Below are 22,620 nucleotides of genomic sequence, written 5' to 3' on the forward strand. Positions count from 1 at the left end.
GCTCTCCGTGAGCCCGGCTCCTGGTAGGCCCCACCAGGTGCCACGCACAAACCACCACGCTCTTGGTGAGATGGAAAATGAGGGGTGCCTGAAACACCCGCTGGCCCCTCACCCCAGGGCCTGTGAGGGACCTGCCACCACAAGGAACGCCCGTGGCCACACCCCGCCCTCGCACCTTCACTGAGGGGGGGGGAGTAACTGACCAGGGAGAACACGATTGGTTTGCTGGGTGGGTGGGGCGGTAACAGAGCATGAGTTCGCCAATAGCAGCTCAGGACACTTTCCGGGGGGTGGGTGGGTTGCCAGGAAGTGCCGGGGGCGGGGCAGGAGGCAGCAGCGCCAGGGTTGGGGAACATGTCTGCCACCAGCAGGGCCCCTCATCTGCCCCATGCCTCGTTTTCTCTGTTTGGCTGCCCAGCAGGAGGGAAGGGGAAAGGCTGGTCCTTCTTTCACACCTCAAAGGGAGGGGAACCCCCAGGCTCCCTGGCTCTGTATTAGTGGGTATAGCTGGAGGGGAAGGCAGGTCTCATCACGGGGTAACTCCTGGGGCCTCTGGACCGTGCAAATGAGCGTCAGTAAGTGGCAGCTCAGGCTGGCTACTTCATGATTTGAACGGAAGTTTTATTTATTTGGCTAAGTATTTTACTAAATGCTTTACCTTGGGTGAAAAATCATTGAGTTTCTGCCTATTTTCTCTCTCCTTTCACCTCCTGCTCAAAAGGCCACTTTCTTGAATTAAAAGTGCCATGATCTGTGGCAGGCTTGGTTTAAACTGCGTGGCTATGAGGGAAGCTTCTCCAGCTGGCTGGCCCAGAGGTATCAAGCAGACCAGAAACAAAGCCACAGCCTTTGCAGCACACCCAAGTATCTCCTGTGCAAAACTTAGTGCTGGTGGGTTACCACCAGACTGCTGTTTTCCAGAAAACGTATTTTCAATTCATAATAAACCAAGAATTCCATTTTTAGAAGCACATGCATACAAAAGGCTCTTTATTGTGACATATGGGCCTATTCATAATGTAGGGATGTTTTAACCAGTTTAAGTACAGCCCTGGCAGCACATTTCAGTGAGACATAGGATGGCAAATGTATAGATCTAACCTGAAGAGTTTTCTCTGAAAGTTTCCAAACCTGCAGTTAAAACCATTTTTCTGAGTCTTTTCAAGCTGCCTCACAGTTCTGCAGTGGGCCATGTCCGTCAAATGGGAATGGCAAAGATCCCTGTGACATGTTTAATAAGCTTTGGGTTTAAGGGTTGCAAGAGCATTTTAATGTTCTAAATTATATGTAGAAACCAGAGAGTCTTCATGAAAAGAATACTGTGGGATGCAGCTTACAAAATCCTTGCAGAAGGTATTTCAGGCTCCCTAAGACATCAGCAGATGATCTCCATTATTCTTGACAGGGTAGTTTAAGTAAACTGCACTCACTATATAAGTATTTATCACTTTTCTGGGTTTTCCCCCATTTCACCAACAGTAAACAGGTTCTTTTCTTGGAGCAACTATATGCACACTGCAACACATTAATGTAAAGTCACCATCAACAGCTGAGACTCAGGCACTTGCTTCACAGATCTGCCATAAGAGTGGCAGCCTCAGAGGGGACAAGTACACAGGAAATTTCTAAAACCACTTCAGCAATATTTGCCAATGTTCATTCAGTAGAATCACAGTTTATAGCTCAAATAGTAAAGGAAGAAATTCAGAGGATGTATCTCAAGGAAAAGCAATATGATTTCTCTTCTCAACAAAGTTTCCAAACAGCAGTTTTATGTTATCACTTTTTATACTCAAGTATTGGATTTTCAATTTATTTATTTGGGGGGAGTATTTGTTAGATATTCACTAGAAATAAATGTTGATTATACACTTCAGCTAGCTCTCATGTGCAAATGGGTGGACTGCACTCTGCAAATACCTCGTAAAAATGGAGATTGACAGGAGGGATGGGTTCCTGTTCCCTACCACTTATGTGCTTTGTAAGATCCTACATTACATTCATTAACACTTTGCCTCTTCTCCTCATTTGAATACTTGCTTTCATTTAAGCTTCTTATATGGAACAAGCACAAGGAAGGAAATAATATAATTAACAGCAATCTAATTTAAACTCAGTTTTGCCACACTCCGTACAACTATTCAGTACTCAATCAGAAGGAAGACTGTGTTTGGAATGAAAGTTCTATGTGAATGACTCACCGTGAACAAATTAAAGATTAAAACACAGGGTTGAAAAAGGAAGTGGCTAGCTGCAAAACTGAATGAACTGAATTCTGCTGTTCAGGTTATTTCAAATTTTTGGAAGCTCATTTCTTTAGCTATGTCATGTCCCACCAAGAAGGACGGAGTTACTAAGATTCACTGATTCCCTTGGTTGGGATAGGGTATACATAATACCAGGTCTGTAGGTAAACAAAGACTTTTATTCCATAGTCAAGGTCATTGGTAAATAATCAGGTAGCAGAAATGCTTATCACTTGCCATGTGTATAAAATTTTATGCATTGCATTACTTACTAGAAAAAGGTAAAACTATGAGAGAAAAAGAGGGGGGCGGGGGGTGGGAAAGAGAAAGAGAGAGAAAGGGAGACAGATCCCCAGTCCTCGATCCAGTGTTTGGCCTGCTGATGGGGAGTGTTCCTTGTAGAAGCACTCATCCAGAAGTTCCTTCGTCTTTCTTCCTCTTCTTCTTCTTCTTTTCTTCTTCTTTTCTTCTTCTTGTTCTTTTTGTTCTTCCCATTCCCATTCCCATTCCCATTCCCATTTGCATTCCCATTCTCATTCCTATTCTTACTGCATAATTAAATAATAAAATCATAAAATAGCATTTACCTTCATCTTCTATTCTTATCCTTCAATGTGGGCCAATCCCATTAAAATCAGCCTTGCTTGCCATATAAAGAACTAGCACTCATGCTCCTTATAGGCATCAAGGAGGGGGCAAGTCTTTCTGGTCTTGAATTGGGTCAGTGGTCACAATCTCCCCTTTGCTGCATCTACCTTTCCCCCAGTTACTGCAGAAATCTGCTAACTCTGCTGTTTCTTGTGCCGTTATCCACCCTTTGGCAGGCTGTTCTCTCTTATCAGTCTTCAGTTCATACAAAGTAACCTTTCAATTGAATCTTGTATTTGAGACGTTCCTTGGACAGGCTCAGGGGACCTCTATGCCCTATTGCCTTAACGAGTTTCATCTCCTGCTGCTGTTTGCACCCTTCTAAGGGTGCAATGCCTTTCCTTGGTGTTAGATTGATTGTTTTTCCAGTCGGTCTCCTACAAGCTGGTAAGGAGACCTTATTCCTGCTGTCTGGACTTAGCTTCAGTAAGCTACAGAAGGAATTTTTCATTAAAAGCAAATGCAAGAAAATCATTATTCAATCAGTAAAAGACCCAGATAAGTAAGGTGTAGGGGATGAGAATATTTCTGTTATGAATGAAGACTATACTGTTTTGTGAGATTCTTTGTCCCGCTGAACTGTACTAACCCAGCAAGAAACTTCTGTTACCCTAGAGGTTAAAGCTAACAGTCAGAAATAAATCTGCAATAATTTGGAGCTGGACACAACATTAGCACACTACTAGCAAAGGGAGGAATGCTGGAAAAAAAATCAATGCCTCAATAGTCAAAGCTGGTCAGAAAGCTCCACCCTGCTCCTTTGCTTATTTTTGTATCAGGAGGTCTGAAGTACTTGGCATTTTGCATTTCTGCAGTCATCTGCCATCCTTCAGGAACAGGTGAAAAGCATGGCACAGAATACAAGAAGGACAAACAGCAGAGCTGAACGATAGTTTTCATACGTATAAGCAAAAGTACTGCGGTATTCAGGAAACGCTATAGGAAACTTCCGACACGGGTGTCGGGGAAGAAGGGATTCGCCTTTCGAAACGCGTGGGCTGGAGACTTGCTGCCACGCAGTGGCAGTAGGTGTCTGTTCCCAGATACTCTGAATTTCGAGTCGAGTGTATGAAGACAAGCAGGGGTTAGACCTACAGCAGGTTAGACCTTTAGATCTAACCTTAAGCAAGTTAGACCCAGCCCCGAGGCAGACATGGTATGGGACCCCTGAGTTCTGGCCTGTGAGGAGCTCGGGGAGGACGGCTGCCAGCTAAGGCATGCACTGGCTGGCAAAATGGTCCACTGAAGGGCACCCTAAACGTAAGGGCAAAGACCTTGCTCCAATTCAGTGGCTAATCTTCCCTTGCTGTATCTCATTGTAAAGAAAATGCCAGACATTGCATACAAAATTGCCATTAAAATGCTGCTCAAACCCAAATAAATGCATGTGGGATCGTGCTAAGTACTTGCATTTTTGCTCAACAAGTTGAAGCAGCATGTCTCATAGGTTTTAAAACTCCTCACTGTCTGACAGATCCCTCCATAGGCAAAAAGCTGTACTCGTTGTGACAAAACCTTATTTTTCAAGTACTCTTTTGAGGGCTTTTTTTGGATGAACACAGGGGTGCATACTCTGCCACATCAGATAACTTTGGGATTCTTCTGTCAAAAGAGACCGCACAATTCTAGCATCATAAAAAAATTGTCTAACTGGCCAGGCAGCCAGTGCAAGCACAATAGTGGTATAGTTGGAGAATTTTTCCACTGAAGGCACTGGTTGAAATAAATGGGAGGAATAATAATAAGGATTAAAAAAAACCCCAACTGAATAGAAGCAACCTATGGCAGATAGGATTCAATTGAAAGAAAAAGAAAGTGTGTTTCCTCAATATTAAATTTCACTGTCCCATTACCTGCATGCTATTTTGTGGGAAACCTCAGAAAACACATACCTGCATATTATGGTATGATACCCAGAGGTTACAGGCTTTGCAGATTTGGCAATCTGATGTTACCCACATTGGAGAATTTGGTAAATTAAAATATGTGCACGTGTCTATTGACACATTTTCATCAGTCATGGTAGCTACTGTGCACACAGAGGAAACAGCTCGGAATGTCATTCAACATTGGCAACAAACTTTTGCTGTATGTGGTGTTCCGCATCAAACCAAGACCAATAATGGTCCTGTTTATGTTTCCAGTCAAGTGAAAGCTTTTTTACAGCTTTGGGGGGTTACCATGTCACTGGTATCTCTCATTCTTCTACCGGACAGAGCACTGTGGAACGCGCATACGGCACGCTCAAGCGCCTTCTTCAAAAACAAAAGGGGGAATAACTGGTGAATCCCCTGAAGCACAGCTTAATAAAACCACCTATGTGCTGCATTTTGTTAATATAACAGAGGACTTGCAGGAATCACCTATGGGTTGCCACTTTGAGTCCCTACGTAAAATGACCACTGTCTCCCCTACTGTTAAGGTAAAGGTGAAGGACCTGCAGAGCGGTCAATGGTCACTTCCATGTGATTTATTAACCTGGGGAAGAGGGTATGCTGGTGTCTCCATGGATGGTGGCCCCTGGTGGTTCCTGCTTGCTGCATTTGGCCTGCCCTGGATGATCTATAGAAGTGATGGCTATTAACATCTGCCTGCTCTACCTGATACCAACGTCTGGCTCACCCTCACCAATGCGACCAATCAATCTACACTGCGCGTTCCCATGAGTAGCCCAGCGAACCCATTCCAAACATGCCTGGTGGGCATTGCTTTCACTGAGATGGAATGGGATTCATTGTATAATCAGACTGTACAAGGGGCTTGCGTCAGTACGGGCGTTCGGGAACCGACATGGTGGTGTGACGCCTCCTGGCGGTTAACAGGGGGTGAAAGTGCTCGGTGGTATAGAAAGAATGATTCGGGAACAGGTCTTGACAAAATTAGCAACTTCCCGGCCCTTCCGTTAGAGCCCCAAGAATTTAAATTATTAGGAACTAGAAAAACTCCCGTGTGTTTTTATTTAAAGTTTACCAGGTCATCTAGTGACTCAAATGAAACGATGGGTATTGACTTAACTAGTAGCTTGACAATCTATTGAAATGAGTCTGCATGGTACAATTATACTGCCCCTAGAACAGTTAAAGCCAGTACGGTCCCTGCTGGCCTTTTGAAAAACACATTTTTGATTTGTGAGGACAGAGCTCAGAAGGGAATTCCGAGTAGGGCAATAGGGGGGACCTTGTACATTTGGCAAACTTTCCTTTTTTCACCCCAATGACTCAGTGGTTAGGATGTGGAAACAACACACGCAGAAAGAGGGCAGTGCAGATTTCTCAACAGACTGTAATTCTCAGGTTGAGTTCTGGAATGCAGTGCAGTGCATTTTTGCTTTTTTAGTCCCTTCTATAGGGACAGCACATGCTCTTAATTCACTCAACAAGTTAGGTTGTTGGCTTGCTAAAGAAAGTAACGCTACAAGCAATGCTCTTTCTGGCTTATTAAAAGATATTGATTCTGCTCATCATGCATCGCTACAAAATCGAGCTTTATTGATTTTTTTATTGTTGGCACAGGGACATGGATGTGAAGACTTTGAGGGAACGTGTTGTATGAATTTATTGGATCACTCTGAGTCATTACATAAAAGTATTCAGTTTCTAAAAGATGGACTCAAGAATTACAAGTAGGTGATGGATGGGATTGCTTGAATAACTTGTTTAAAGGATGGGGACTCTCAGGGTGGTTGCTGTCTCTGATGAAAACCAGGTTGTTGATTTTGTTCATTGTTGTGTTATTGATGTTGCCATGTCTTGCATCTCTGCTGCAAAAGGCCCTGCAGCGGACAACTCTGGCAATTTTTGTTACACAAATACAAGAAGGGGGAATTGTGGGAAACCTCGGCTGGTCCGAGGGATCGGAATGTGAGCTTAGCCTTGAACAGATACCTGTGTATTCATGAAGAGTCCGGAAAGTCCCAAGAAGGGCTGAGCTAACAAGATAAAGGAACTGCCAGATGCACAAGTAGAAGAAGTGTATCAAAGATGTATCAAACAAAAGGTCATCCCATCATGAGCTGGTGGTCTGTAATTAAACCAATCATGTGTAGACACATATTCTTAAGAAAAGTATAAAAAGGCTTAGTAAGAACAATAAACAGGGCCTTTTGGCCTTTTGGCTTTTCTGCACAATTCTCTGTGTGTCAACAGCGACACTATATTATATTTTGCAGTTCAAATCAAATTTGTCCCATCACCTGTTGTAAGGATGACTGCATATTGAACTGCTCAATGTTTTCCTAAACAATATGTTCTTGGACCATTCAAAGAGTGCTATAAAAAGGGGTGGATCAGGAATACTGAATTGCTGGTGCAAGCAAGTGGTTTGTTATTGTATTTTTTATAATAATAACTAATACTGTATTATTAATTCTGTAAGAAATCCAACAGAAGGGTAACTGTTGCATTTCCAGGCTCCTGACTGTATGAAACCATTGAATTTCCAGGCTCCTGACTGTATGAGGGTTGGGTTCTTTCTCCAGAATCATGAATGTGCAACTCATAAAGTCATATGTTCTAGGTTCAGGTTGGAAGAGACCTTAAGGGTCCTGTAGTTCCAACCCCCCTGCCATGGGCAGGGACACCTTCCACCAGACCAGGTTGCTCAAAGCCCCATCCAGCCTGGCCTTGAGCACTCCCAGGGATGGGGCAGCCACAGCTTCTCAGGGCAACCGGCTCCAGTATCTCACCACCCTCACAGTGAACAATTTCTTCCTTACTTCTATCCTGAATCTACCTTCTTCCAGTTTAAAGCCATTACCCCCTGTCCTATCACTACAGGACCTACTAAAAAGCCTGTCATCTTGCTTATAAGCCCCCTTTAGGTAGCGGAAGGCTGCAGTAAGGTCTCCCAGGAGCCTTCTCTCCTCCAGGCTCAACAAGCCCAGCTCTTTCAGCCTGTCTTCACGGGGGAGGTGCCCCAGCCTCTCTGATCATCTTTGTGGCCCTCCTCTGGACTCACTCCAACAGGTCCATGTCCTTCTTATGCTGGGGGTCCCAGAGCTGAACGCAGGACTGCAGGGAGGTCTCACCAGTGCAGAGTAGAGGGGGAGAACCACCTCCCTCAACCATCTTTTGACGCAGCCCAGCATACAGTTGGCTTTCTGTGCTGCGCATGCACATTGCCAGCTCACGTCCAGCTTTTCATCTACTAGTACCTTCAAGCCTTTCTCCACATGGCTGCTCTCAATCCCTTCGTCCCGCAGCCTGTACTGATACTGGGGGTTACCCCAACCCAGGTGCAGGACCTTGCACTTGGCCTTGTTGAACCTCATGAGGTTCACGTGGTCCCACCTCTCAAGCCTCTCATGGTCCCTCTGGATGGCATCCCTTCCCTCCAGTGTGTCAACTGCACCACACAGCTTGGTGTGACTGGTAAACTTCCTGAGAGTGCACCCGATCCCACTGTCCACGTCACTGACAAAGATGTTAAACAGCACTGGTCCCAGTATGGACCCTGAGGAATGCCACTCTTTCCCAGTTTCCACTTAGGCATTGAGGTGTTGACCACAATTCTTTTGAGTGCCACCATCCAGCCAATTCCTTATCCACTGAGTGGTCCATCTGTCAAATTCATGCCTCTCCAGTTTAGAGACAGGGATGTAATGCGGACAGTGTCAAAAGCTTTGTACAAGTCCAGGTAGATGATATCGGTCACTCTGCCCTGATCCATCAGTGCTGTAACCCTGTCACAGAAGGCTGTCAAATTGATCAGGCATGACTTGCCCTTAGTGAAGTCAAGCTGGCTGTCACCAATCATCTCCTTATGTTCCATATGTCTTAGCATTGTTTTCAGGAGGATCTGCTCCATGATCTTGCTAGGCACTGAGGTGAGGCTGACTGGCCTGTGGTTCCCTGGGCCTTCCTTATTTCCCTTTTTAAAAATGGGCATTACATTTCCTCTCTTCCAGTGCATGGGAACTTCACTGGACTGCCACAACTTCTCAGGTGTGATGGATAGTGGCTTAGTCGCTTCATGTGCCAGTTCCCTCAGGACTCACAGATGCATTGTTCCATGGACTTGTGCACCTTCAGGTTCCTTAGATGGTCTCGAACAAGATGTTCAATTACAGCAGGCAGTCCATTTTCCCAGTCCCTGCCTTTGCTTTCTGGGACTTCAGCAGTGTGGCTGGAGCACTTGCTGGTGAAGATAGTGGTGAAAAAGTTGAGTACTTCAGCCTTCTCCAGTGCTGGGTAACTAGGTCTGCCATTTCCTTCTGGAGAGGGCCCACATTTTCCATAGTCTTCCCTTTAGCGCTGACATACCTATAGAAGCTTTTTCTGTTGCTCTTGATATCCCTGGAAAGATTTAATTCTGTCACGACTTCAGTTTTCCTAACCTGATCCCTGGTTGCTCAGAAAAATTCTCTGTATTCCTTCCAGGCTGCCTGTCCTTCCTTACATCCCCTGTAAGGCTTCCTTCTCACTTTCTTCTTGTATTTTATTTTGTCCAGGAGCAGCTTGTTCATCCATGCAGGCCTCATGGTGTCTGTGCCCAGCTTTGTCTTTGTTGGGACGCATTGCTGCTGTGCTTGGAAGAGGCAATCCTTGAATATCAACCAGTTTCTTGGGCACCTCTTCCCTCCCAAGCTCTACACCATGGTACTCTAACAATCAGATCCCTGAAGAGGCCAAAGCCAGCTCTCCTGAAGTCCAAGGCAGTGATCTTGCTATACACCCCTTTCACTGTCCTAAGGATCTTGAATGGCACCATTTTGTGGTCAACGCAGCCAAGGCTGCTCTTGAGCTTCACTATCCCCACCAGCCTCTCCTTGTTGGCTCCTCTATCACTTGGAGAAGGACATTGTCATCAATGCATTGCAAGAACTTTCTGGATTTCCTAGGCCATGTTGTGTTGTCTTTTCCACAAATATCAGGTTGGCTGAAGTACCCCACGAGGACCAGGGCTTATGAACATAAGGTGGCTCCTATCTGTCTATAAAGGGCCTCATTCACTTGGTCTTCACGGCCAGGTGTAGCAGAGGACTAATAAAATGCCATCTGTCCCTATACTCCCTTTAATCCTGAGTCATGAGCTCTTCTTGGCTCCTCACCCATCCCTAGACAGAGCTCCATGCCCTCCAGCTGGTTGATAACATAAGGGGCGGCACCCCCTCCTATTACCCACTCAGTGTCCTCCCTAAAGAGCCCGTATCCTTCATTCTGACACTCCAGTCATAAGTCACTCCACCATGTCTCCATAATGCTTATAACATTGTAGCCCTGCAAGAGTATTAACAAACTGTACCAACAATTTGTAGCATTTTTCTGAAATTTATTACTTAGAATGATAGAATAACAGGAGAACTTAGGTTGAAAAAGACCATAAAGATCATCAAGTCCAACTGTGAAACAGGACTGCCAAGTCCATTAGTAAACCATGTCCTAAGCACTGCATCTATGCTTTTTCTAAACACCTCCAGGGACAGTGATTCCACCACCTCTCTGGGCAGCTTGTTCCAACAGTTCACCACCCCTTCATTGAAGAAATCTTCCCTAATACCCAATCTAAACCTCGCCTGCTGCAACTTGAGGCTGTTTCATCTTGTCCTGTTGGTTGTGATCTGGGAGAAGAGACCTGCCCCCACCTGCCCACAGCCTCCTTCCAGGTAGTTGTAGGGAGCAATAAGGTCCCCCCCGAGTGTCCTCTAGGCAAAACAACCCCAGTTCCCTCAGCTGCCCCTCATAAGACTTGTGCTCCAGGTCCTTCAGCAGCTCCATTGCCCTTCTCTGGATGCACCCAGCACCTCAGCGTTCCTCTTGAACTGAGGGGCCCAAAACTGAACACAGTATTCAAGGTGCAGCTTCACCAGCACCGAGTACAGGGGGTCAATGCTATCGCTTGTCCTGCTGGCCACATTATTTTGAACACAAGCCAGGATGCTGTTGGCCTTCTTGACCGCCTGGGTCCACTGGTGGCTCATGTTCAGCCAGCACCCCCGGATCCAGGAGAATGCTGTGGGGAACAGTGTCAAAGGCTTGTCCTGCCTTCCATAAACCCATGCTGGCTGGGCCTGATCCCCTGCTCGTCCTGTACATGCCACATGATGGCTTTGAGGGTGATCTCCTGCACAACCTTCCCTGGCACTGAGGTCAGGCTGACAGGCTTGTAGTTCCCTGGATCCTCCTTCCTGCCCTTCTTGTATGTGGGTGTCACGCCGGCTAATCTCCAGTCAGCTGGGGCCTCTCCAGTTAGCCCGGGCTGGTGATAAATGATGGAGAGTAGGTTGGTGAGCTGTTGTGCCAGCTCCCGCGGTACCCTCGGGTGGATCCCAGCCAGCTCCATAGACTCGTGCGTGTCCAGGTGCTGCAGCAGGTCACTGACCGTTTCCTCGTGGACTGTGGGGACCGTGTTCTGCTCCTTGTCCGCATCTTCCAGCTCAGGAGGCTGCGTAACCTGAGGGTACTGGCCTTGCTATTGAAGACTGAGGCAAAGCAGGCATTAAGTACCTCAGCCTTTTCCTCGTCCTTTGTGGCCATGTTCCCTGCACATCCAGTAAGGGATGGACGTTATCCTTGGCCCCCCTTTCGTTTCTAATGTATTTGTAACATTTTTTGTTATTGTTCACAGCAGTGGGCAGCGTGAGTTCTAGCTGGGCTTTCGCCTTTCTCATCTTCTCCCTGCATAACCTCGTGTCATCCTCACAGCCCTCCTGAGCTGGCTGCCCCTGCTCCAGAGGTGGTGAACTCTCCTTTTTCCCCTGAGTTCCAGCCAAAGCTCTCTGTTCAGCCAGGCTGGTCTTCTATCCCACCAGCCTGTCTTCTGGCACGTGAGGACCGCCTGCCTCTGCAACTTTAAGACATCCTTCTTGAAGACTGTCCAGCCTTCCTGGACCCCTTGGCCCTTCAGGGCTGCCTCCCGAGGGACTGTCAGCCAGGCTCCTCAACAGGCCAGGGTTGGCCCTCAGGAACTTCCAAGGCAACAGTTCTACTGAACCCCCTCCTTACTTCTCTGGGAACTGAAAACTCTTACCATCCCGTGATTGCTATGCCCAAGATGTCCTCTGACCACAGCATCACCCACCAGTCTGTCCCTGTTTGCCAGCAGCAGGTCCAGTGGGGCATCTCCCCCGGCTGTCTCCCTCACCAGCTGGGTCAGGAAGCTGTCCTTCCCACACTCCAGGAGCCTCCTAGACTGTTTCCTCTCTGCTGTGTCATATTGCCAGCAGACATCTGGTAAATTGAAGTCCCCCATGAGAACAAGGGCTAGCGATCATGAGACTTTTCCCAGCTGCGTGTAGAATGTTTCATCTGCTTCTTCATCCTGGTTGGGTGGTCTATAGCAGAGTCCCACCAGGATATTCACCTTGTTGGCCTTCCCCTGATCCTTATCCATAAACATGCGACCTTGTTGTTACCATCATTAAGCTCTAGTGGAAACACTCCCCGACATACAGAGCTATGCCACCGCCTCTGCTCCCTCGCCTATCCTTTCTGAAGAGTTTGTCGCCACCCATTGCCAGCATGGATGTTACCCAGTCATGTCCGTTATCCCACCACGTTTCTGCGATGGAGATTATGTTATAATCTTCCTGCTGCACAGTGGGTTCCAGCTCCTCCTGTTGGTTGCCCATGCTTCAGGCATTGGTGTAGATGCACTTCGGTTGTGCCATCGATCTCACTCCAGCACTGGCATTCTGCCCTCTGGCTCACCTCTAGTGAGCTTGGTTCTGTTTCCTTCCCCCTCCAAAGCTAGTTTCAAGCTCTCTCAGTGAGCCCTGCTAACTCCTGACCTAGAATCCTTTTTCCCCTTTGAGGCCGGTGAACCCCATCTGTTGCCAGCAGGCCTGGTGCCGTATAAACTGATCCATGATCAAAACCCCCAATATTTAGCTGGTGACACCAGGCCTGGAGCCAGGTACTGATCCGTGTGATCTTCCAACTACATCCCCCATCATTCCCTACAACTGGTAGGATAGAAGAAAACTCTGCTTGTGCTCCTGATCCCTCAACCAGTTACCCCAGTGCCCTGAGGTCTCTTTTGATTGCCCTCAGACTTCCTGTTACTTTGACTTTACTCTCCGTTGTTCAGCATCTTCACATAACAGGAAAATGAGCAGTTTTGGAGGTGGAAAGCCTGTATATATAAAAAAACTCAGAATGGATCATAAGCATAGTGCATTATGGCATATGTGTGCCATTACACAGCCCTGAAGTGGGATGGCCAGGAACGCCCTTTGACTCCTACCCTGAAATTGCCCAGCCAGTTAAAAACCTTTTATGACAACAGTTACTTTATTAAGAATCATCATCCTGCATTAAAACATACCACAATGATTTTTTTGCATGTTGAAGCCTTCAAACTGTTTTGCTTGTTAGCAGTTTTACCCTGAGAACAGTGTATCACAAAGTTTAATAGAAGTCTATGCATTAACAGCCCAACCTTCTGGTTTCTGTAAATACCTTTCTGTACCTAGTTAATTTTTTTTGCCATATGTTTCTGTGCTATTCCAATGCTGTTCATATTTGGAAATGTTTAATATTTCTACGAAATACTAACTCAAGTAACAGTAATAGGTAACAGTAATATTTTATCTACTTTGTAATCCCAGCATACAAACTTGTTCTCTCCCACCAGTGCTTTATTACTGTAAACAGAATCATTCAGGATAGGAATATTTCATGTTTACCAACAGCCAATATTTATTATTATTATAACTGAGAACTCTGCATACAGTATTGCACAGAATTATAATGATAACCAACAAAACCATGTTCCTATGCAACTGTAAATAGCACTTTAACAGAAGTTTAACACATTGTGTGATAGGTGTCTTAGTAAAGTGACAGTTTAGAGGATTATTTCATGGGAGTATGAAAGTGCCAACTTTCATTCAAGGCATACACACAAAACACATGAAAAGGATTGCTATACATACCACAGGTCTAAAAAAAATAATGCAAACCAATCCACTCTGCCCCAAAGTACATCAAGTTAAATGAGTATTAGTACTCTTGCCAACCACCAGCACTGCCACATTAAAAGTCTTACCCTCTAGCAGGCAGCAGAGAAACACACTCTAAAGAAATGCCCTTAGCTTGGAGTTTTAGACATGTTAATGTAGCTGTATCACATTAACCGCATTTTTTTTTTGGCAAGACTGAAAGATGGCACTATAAACGCACATAGCCAGTGTATTACCAGTAATTCCTGCATTACTATATAAAGTAACTGTGCACAACAGTTGACTGTTGAAATAAAGTGTTTTTAACATCAAAAGATGATACAGTATACAACCAGAATTCAAGCATTTAATATTAAACCAAAGGTGTGTAAATTCTGACCTTATGTTCCTGTGCACTACATAAAACAAATCAAGACTTATTTTTATTCCTCCCTCTGCACCGGGGAAAAGGTGTGGAGGGAAGAACAAAAACATTGCTGCAATCCTACATCTTCAGCACATTACTATTCCAAAGTTGTTAATAGGCATGTGGGTACAACTGCCCAGACCAAAACGACCTATGGATTTTCAGCATGCAGCCCTAATGCTCTCAGCTCACTTTCATCCCAACACCTTCTTGTCCTTGATTGCAAGATCCCAGGCCTGTTGTCCCCTACTTTTTATTCGCACCCTTTTTACCAGCTGTTCCAACCAGTTGCCCAGGCAGACACGTTATCTTCTCTTTTGCACAAATGAGCAGCTTAGCTGCATAGTGTCATCTTTGGATGATCAGAGAAACATGGAGATAAAAGGATGGAAGAGTAATTCTCTCATACCGGTTTTTGGGAAGGCCTGGAGACACGTACACTTCTGCCCAAGCACCAGCAGAGAACTGCTGAAGAGTTCATAAGCCTAAAAAATACTGGTTTACAAAAATCAGGATTCTGATTAGAAGCAAGTGAGCTTACATTCCCATGAAAAAATGGCCTCTTGTAAGCATGACATTTTAATCACTGTCTAGATTAATTTTAAATTATTATGAAATACTATGGTTTTAAACTACAAATTCTTTTTCTCCTGTTACAAAGTTAACTTCAAGACAGGAGTTAAACCGAAGTTACCATAAGGTTCTGTGGTAAAATCTAGGGTTTTTCACTGAGTTATGAAGCAGAGTTCAAGCTGTAACAAAATTAGCAGACATGACTACAAAAACCTAAAAGTAATGAGATGTATTACATTTCTCTCTCTCTCTCTCAAAAAAAAAAAAAAAAAAAAAAAGAGGTGTTCATAGCTTTTACTGCACAGACAGCACATTCTGTGAGCATGGGGAATCAGAATCCGCAGGCAGTTTATCACTTTGCAATTTCAGTCAAGGAAGATTAACTACAGAAAATGTGAGAAAAGGCCTGTGTGTATCCTGCTTTAGTACGCCAGTGACTGAATACATTTCATGTTCTTGAAAATTACTTCCTGAATACAGCAGAGACTATGCTTCAACAAGGCAAGGAACAGAACTAAAAAACTGGGTTAGCCCATTTTGAAGTATTTCTAAAGTAGCGGTATGGTAGCCTACCACTATATTAATACATGAACTTCCTTGGATTTATGGGAAAATAAACCACCAGAAAACCCACACATAAAAAGAGGAAAACATCAAAAAACTAAAAAAAAAACCCAAGCAAGCATCTACGCAATCACAGTGAATTCTGAGGCTGAGGACTGTGTGTCTGGGTTTATAAAGATTTATAGAAAACACATACAAATGTCTGGGCCTCTCCTCACCCCACCTCACTCCACCCCCCGATTAATGTAGAACACATAGGCAATATATTCTTTCAAATGGGTTTTAGATGGGGAACTGTGAGCAGTGTGAATAAAGAAAATGACAAAGGAAAATAACAGTGAGATTTTATTTCCTTGGCATGTGAAAGTACAGAGATGTTACTACAGAACTTCCTGTTCTTACCTTTTGGATCCCAACTCATAACAAATTAGAGCATAACTACATCAGTGGTATAATTTAACACACAATTTGCATTTTCCAAATTATTTAGCTTTGTTTTTCTTAATGGTATCCACACTTTATGCAGTGTATGAACCTAAAGAAAATGCATTTGCATCTGAAAGCCACAATAGTTAAGTATTTTGTGTTGTTCAAAGTCAAAAAAACAGTCCTGAGACTTCAGATGTTAAAGCTTTCTCCACAGCCACATGTTCCTTTGATGTTTGGATTATTGAAGACAAATTCACTGGACAGTTTGTCTTCTACATAGTCCATTTCAGTTCCTAAAAGTGTCAGCTGTGCCTTCTTCTCAATAAACACTCTAACCCCTTGAAGACAACAAAGAAAAAAAAAATCACATAAAGCAAAACCACAACTCAACTTTGAAATTCTCTTTCAACGAGTGATAAAAAAAATACAAGAAGCTAAATATGAAGACTACCAGTATAACCTGGTTTTCCTGGCCTAACATGGGCTGTTTTTACTGCACCTACAAAAGTCCAGCAACAGTACAAAACTGTTTTTGTGTGCACATCAATGTATGTATTTTTTGAGGGGTTATTTAAAAACACAATACCTAGGGAAATAAGCTGTAGAACACAAATACTGAATCTGCGATTCGTTCACAATTCCCATGTACTAGTCAGTAATCCATTTCCTGCCATTCTTGAAGTCTGCACATCCAACAATATGCCTAAAACCCTTGAAAAAGCAAATGTTCCTCTCTCAAAATGACTTTTTTACTGTGCCAAAAAAACTAGGTCTACATTAACTACTAGCAATACTGAATCCTATAATAAAGCAAAGGTGTGAATGTTCAAAGATACTACAACTTGTAAGGATTAAGAATGAGTAGTTCATCTTAGGAACTAGAAGGAGATCCCTTTTCTAAAGTATACAGAGTACCTTCCTTGCCGGAAAGTTACTGAACTTCAAAACTGCAGATCTGATACAAAGGTGTGAATGGATTGCTTTAGCTGTCCACAGACTAGAATTAATAAAAATAAAAATGTAAAATTGTATCAATAAACAGCAACAAGAAGTCAAGAAGTAATATGAAAGATTGCTGGAAAGCTGCTTCTCAACATAGTAGATATTGAAAAACACAACTCAAGTCTATGGGCAACTGAGTTGAATCTACACATTTTTGGGGTCAATCTGGACAGTAACTGACAGTGAAGGTTAAACAATGGAAGTTCATGGACCTGATCCTTGAAACAGTCCTTCCTGCCTAAACGCCAGAAAATTTTTGCAGGTATCCAAAGCCACCGACTCCCTCAATACAGAGCTAGAAGTCAGAGCCTTCAATGGAAAACTGTCTAGAAGCAACCAAAGCAAAACAGAAAGCACAGAGGCACGCTCGAAATACTGTCTGGCTTTGAAACTTAAAAAGTCTCCAACCTGACTGAGGGAAACCACTTTTATCTTCCTTAAGACCCAAACCAGGAAATGCCTTCTGAAAACAGTTGTTTCAGCACTGTAAAGCTAGAGAAGCTCTTGAATCAATAAGAGGCAACTACAGAAACCAGCTGAATTTGAAATCAAGAGGCACCTGCAGAATTAGGTGGCAGTCCCTATCTCACACAATCTGGTTCAACTTAGTAATTTTCTAAGTTCTAACTAATTCTCTGTCAAAGAACAAAATTTATGAGTTGGTCACAGGTATTTTGAAGACAGCTGGAAGATGGGCTCTGTCTACCAACATAGCTTCTGTAACAAAGTAACTGTGATATCCCACTTATATTTAAATCTCTAACTTTGCCAACAAATCAAAAGTAACATTCCTGAACATAACATAATGGAGTTCAGTAATGTCTAAAACCTCCAAAAATACCCCCACAAAGGAATTTTAGGAGCTTTTAGAAAAAGAAACAAAACCAAACACTATTATGCTTCTGTAAAAATCTGTACTTGACAAAAAGACCACTGACAGAAATCTTCGTAAAAACTGGAAAAATGTATAGAACTGTGCTGGTTTTGACTGGGATAGTCAATTTTCTCCAGAATAAATAGTACAGGGCTATGTTTTGGATTTGTGCTGAACACAGGGACATTTTCATTATCGCTGAGCAGCGCTTACACAGAGCCAGGGCTGTTCTGCTCCTCACCCCTCCCCACCAGCCAGCAGGCTGGGGGAGCACAAGCAGTTGGCAGGGGACACAGCCAGGACAGCTGACTCTAGCTGAGCAAAGGGATATTCCGTACCATGTGATGTCATGCAAAGTATATAAGCTGGGGAAAGAAGGAGGAAGCGGGGGGGGGGGGGGGGGGGGGGGGGGGGGGAGGGGGCGGCATCTGGCATTATGCATTTGTCTTCCCAAGTAATTGTTACACATAGTGGAGCCCGGCTTTCCTGGAGCTGGCCAAACACCTGCCTGCCCATGGGAAGCAGTGAATGAATTCCTTGTTCTGCTTTGCTTGTGTGTGTGGCTTTTGCTTTACCTATTAAACTGTCTGTATCTCATCCTTTGAGTTTTCTCACTTTTACCGTTGATTTTTCCCCCATCCCATAGTGGGAGAGTGAGCAAGTGGCTGCGTAGGGCTTAATTGCTAGCTGGAGTTACAACCATGACAGGAACTTTAGCAATAGATCTATCATGGAATACTCAATGAAGTTGTCAGGCAGAAAGATTAAATTCCAGCATAGAAAACAATTTTTAAAATACTCACAGAACCCATTGTTACAAAGCAATGTAAAAGTCAAAAGTGTAAAGAAGTTAAAACCAAATTATGAATCAATGAAGACTAAGACTAGTTAGAGAAGACAGCTGGGAAAATCCCTTGCAAATAAAATCTTTACTTTGCCAAGCCTTGGTTCAGGTATGCTGATACAGTATTTCCAAATATCTGCTATTAGCTACCTCCAAAGCCATGAATGATGGACTAGACAGAGACCGCAAAGCTGCAGATTTTAACTAACTGGTTACTTCAAAACAGAAACTAAGGTGACCACAATCCCCATAAAAGAACAGTAGGATGACTTGTTACTCTTTACCAGTACCTTGGCAAACCTGTAATAGGTTATTCTTCCCCACCACCACAGAGGAGTTTGCTCTGCTGTTATCAGAAACTCACCATCTTGAACCACTTCTTCATCAGAGTCTCCTTTCGATTTTGTATATTCTAACGTGTAAGAAAGTCCATTGCATCCTCTCGTACGAACACCCACTTTCATGCCTACCTGAAAAAAAAACACCACCACGTTCATGACTTTTTTAAAACCTATTCTGGAACACCAAGATAAGAAGTATGCAAACCAACAAAATGCTGACATATGTTGTTCTCCACTGTCTCGAAGCAGAGTTATCTTAATGGATTAAGAGCTAACATTTTCTTCCTTTTACAAAATTGACTGCCAAGGTTTAAGAAACATCAGCTGTTCGCTACTGTGGATCAAGTCCTAAAGTAAGGCTAAAGTTTTGAAGTAATAAACTGTTGGCACTCCTGTACGTGTCTGGTCTCACGAATTATGTTATTTTGAAATTTTGTTTAGTGCAATTTCAAAGATGGCTATTTTTGTAACTTCAAATTCAAGTTTACTCAGATGTTAATTCATGCAATATTTATTTTTTCTTAAAATTACTGACAGTAACATAACTATGAAGCTGTGAGGCCAAGACAAGGGCAGTTACTAGATTTTCACAGAACTCTTGTAAAGACACTACCAGAAAACTTACTTCAAAGTTTTGAAAAGCGTCCTTCGACTCCTTCATTACCTCTACTGCCAGTCTCACTTAAAAACCAATTTCCTTCTTAAATCAAGTATGTTTATTTGCTGTTTTTTGCAACCTTAAAAGCCAACCTAGTCAATGTTTGTGACACTCACAGTATCCACAAGTCTAACAGAGCATCTGTGTAAGTGAAGATCTGAGAAAGTGTTTAGAAAATGGTAACTGTGTACAACAATCTTTCAAAAGTATCTGTACCACTTTGCACGTACCAATGTTTCGTAACTGAAGATGAAAATTATATTGTCCATCTCCATAATTAATGTTACAATAAAAATGTATCAAAACATGTAACTTGTCTTCAAGTGGTATCTGAGACAAACAGCCTTTGATCTCTTCAGACTAAATACCTTTCTCTACAGGAACTGCTACAAATAATGGGTTAGAAGGTCCAAACACCATTATAGCAAGGGGATGACTGACCAGTTAAGCTGTGGGCTTAACGCTCACTTAGGATGGTTTTAAAACATTAGAATAAAGAGTCTAGTTAGTTGCAGATGTGCAGGAAGCAAAAGAAACAATGAGCCTCATAAGGAAGTTAAAAGACAAATATTGTTCTTGAAATAGTAGTTACTGTAGAGAAGAAAATCTAATTCTTGTTTTTATAACATTTAGAAAGCAAGACTTCAGTGTTTTTCCCGCAAGAAGAAAGATGACAAGCTCAATCAGTTATTTGGAAAAATGCCAATTACTCAAAAAAATACACTGGCAAGTTTCCCAAGAATGAAATGTCTCCCAATGGGTATGAATCTAACTTTATATTATTATATACTTCATAATAAGAACTCCTACAAGAACTTCATTAATAGCATCTTAATATCAACAGCTGAAGATCTCTTTCCCCTACCAGAAGTCACCACTATGCCACACTAAAAGGCTTCATTTAAATATAGCTTAAAAATATTTTGAAGCTTATGATTTTAACTTTATCCAACTCAAAAGTCATTGTACCGTGAAATACCATTACAGTCAGTTGTTTCCTGCCTTTTATTTTATAAAAAAACAGAGGTTGGTATATAAACAAGCTTATGCATTCCCTTCCAAATAAAGGCCTCGGTGTTTATTTCAAACTTCTAAGCTAGGCAGAAATGCTTTGCAATTAGTAGCTGTGCTAGTACCTTAGCACAACCTACAGGTTAGCCCTGTTTATACTTACATGCTCAGGTTTATCTTTAAGAAGCTGTTTTATCTTCTGAACAGCTGATGGGGTCTGAAAAACAAAAATACACATCAATTTGAAATGGGTTTTTCTGGTTTATTTGCAGTGGCACTTGCATGTACTGAAGCATGCAAAGTACTTAGTTGTATTACAAAAAATTCCTGTTCCAGCTCTATGCACTCAAATGTTCTCAGTTTACATTTGTTTCCTTCAGTGTCACCCACCTGCCAGTACTGACTAGCTTGTGTTCTACTTGAAACTAACGTCTGAAGATACACACTCTGCTCTATCTGCTGTAAAACAGACGATTATTAAATCTAATCCAGGCAGAACACGGTATCTCTTCACTCCCCTCCTCACCCATGCTGCAGCAAACAGATAGTTCAAGAACCGCAGTCCTTAATATTAGGGTGTTTGGTTGGGTTCCCCCCCCCCCCCAAATCACTACTAGAATTCAATTTAATAGTTCTGCTCTTGTGAAATTTTTGTCACACACGCATTACAGACAAAAATCAAATAGGCATAGAAGTGTTTATGGCCTACTCCTCTCTTCCCACTAACCCAGAGGGGAACTGTGACTTTACAGCAGATAAATTCCACTGTTCATACAGATCTAGCTGCTGCAGAAATGCAAGAATGGAACATAAACATAAAAAATCCCATTGCAACCTTACAAGTTTTTAAGACACTGAGAAGAGGAAAACCATTAGCAACGTGAAGTTCTGGCCATGAGCAGAATTAAGTACACAAAGCAAACCACAAGCAGACTTACAGTAGAAAACCTTTTCTAATTACACCTACTATTCTTAATTTGTTACAGAATCACTACCGAGCAGGAATCACCTGCTCTGACAAATGACTGACCTATAGTACTTCATCCGCCCCTGTTCCTGCAGGGAACTGACCGTACTTTTCACTCTGCAGTATGTCCCTCTCACAGCACGGCCTCCCCAGTGCCGCCGCTAATCGCAAATTCGCCTCAATTCGCCTCCTCAATTAACAAAAGGGCACAGAGCCAAATACGCTTCCTCAATCCACAAAAGAATACAAAGCCTCCTTGGAAACCATCTACTCGTCAGCTTCTGTAGGCAATATTTTTTTTTTTTTTTTTTTAGATAAATACAGCTCTTCGGGTGACTGTGCAAAAAGGACCCCGCGAAGCGACCGCTTCTTCCCTCCCGCCGCGGCCCCGCTCTGCGCAGCGGGGCCCGCACAGGGCGCACCCGGGCGCGGTCCGGAGGCGGGAGCAGCTTCCCCCGCAGTGAGCTCACGGGGGAAGGGGACCCATCCGGCCCCCCGCAGACCCTCCCTACCGAGCGCAGCAGCGCCCAGCCGGCAGCCTCCGAGGGTTAACGGCGCCGGGCCGCGCCCGCAGCACCGCCCCGGCCGCGTCCCACCCCCGCCACCGCGGCGCCTCGCCCGCCGCCGGGCCGGGCGGCCAGCGCCGCCGACCGCGCAGAGAGGCTGGGCGGCCCGTCCTCCTTCCCCGCCCCGCTGTCACCGGCAGCGCAGGGGCGGCCGGCCGCGGGGCGGGTGGCAGGGCCGGCGGAGGCCCGGCGGCCCGGCCCGCCCGTGGCGCAGCTCCCGCTCCCGCTCGGTCCCGGGGGCGGTGGGCCCGGCGCTCCCGCCCGCGGCGGCGCCACTGACCAGGGTGAGGGCGGCGCGCGTAGCCTGGATCTTCCGCTTGCTGACGGCGCGCACGGTGGCCCTCACCACGGACGAGGCCATCGCCCCCCTCCGCCGCGTCCTCTACCCTGTGCCATGGGCACCGCCGACGTCACGCCGTGACGCCACGGCGCCCCGCGCGCTTCCGGCGCCAGCTCGGGCTGCGCAGCGGGTGGCGCTCGGCAGGCAGCGGCGGGCCCGCCCCCCTCCCGGCGCCGGGGGCGCAGCGGCGCCTTCGCCTTGCGGGCGCCAGCGGCGGGAGCGGGGCCCGGCCCCCGCGGGGCGGCTGGCAG

At 44.6% G+C, this 22,620-nt stretch overlaps 1 protein-coding gene and 1 long non-coding RNA gene across 2 annotated transcripts; one reads left to right on the forward strand and one right to left on the reverse strand.

Moving 5' to 3' along the window:
• Window positions 1-291: 291 nt before the first annotated feature.
• LOC308056168 lies at window positions 292-15,024 on the forward strand. The gene is made up of 2 exons (XR_013924732.1): window positions 292-7,302; window positions 7,336-15,024. It is a non-coding gene; the product is annotated as an uncharacterized lncRNA (long non-coding RNA).
• A 645-nt stretch (window positions 15,025-15,669) lies between these two features.
• ISCA1 (iron-sulfur cluster assembly 1) lies at window positions 15,670-22,534 on the reverse strand. Its single transcript, XM_080371114.1, has 4 exons — window positions 22,310-22,534; window positions 20,660-20,713; window positions 18,851-18,956; window positions 15,670-16,104 (listed from the first exon to the last, which is right to left on the reverse strand). The coding sequence occupies exons 1-4, from the start codon at window positions 22,388-22,390 to the stop codon at window positions 15,956-15,958; spliced, it is 390 nt and encodes a 129-aa protein (XP_080227240.1). The 5' UTR covers window positions 22,391-22,534; the 3' UTR covers window positions 15,670-15,955.
• Window positions 22,535-22,620: the final 86 nt, after the last annotated feature.

This window comes from Falco punctatus, assembly GCF_963210335.1.
Source record: "Falco punctatus genome assembly, chromosome: Z".
Classification (NCBI taxonomy): Eukaryota; Metazoa; Chordata; class Aves; order Falconiformes; family Falconidae; genus Falco; species Falco punctatus.

Coding starts and splice junctions, on each gene's coding strand:
- ISCA1 (XM_080371114.1), bottom strand. CDS start 22,390: ATGGCCTCGTCCGTGGTGAGGGCCACCGTGCGCGCCGTCAGCAAGCGG. Junction 18,957..20,659: donor TTAAAGATAAACCTGAGCAT/GTAAGTATAAAC, acceptor TTTTTTTTTCAG/GTAGGCATGAAAGTGGGTGT. Junction 16,105..18,850: donor TGAAGAAGTGGTTCAAGATG/GTGAGTTTCTGA, acceptor GTTGTCTTCAAG/GGGTTAGAGTGTTTATTGAG.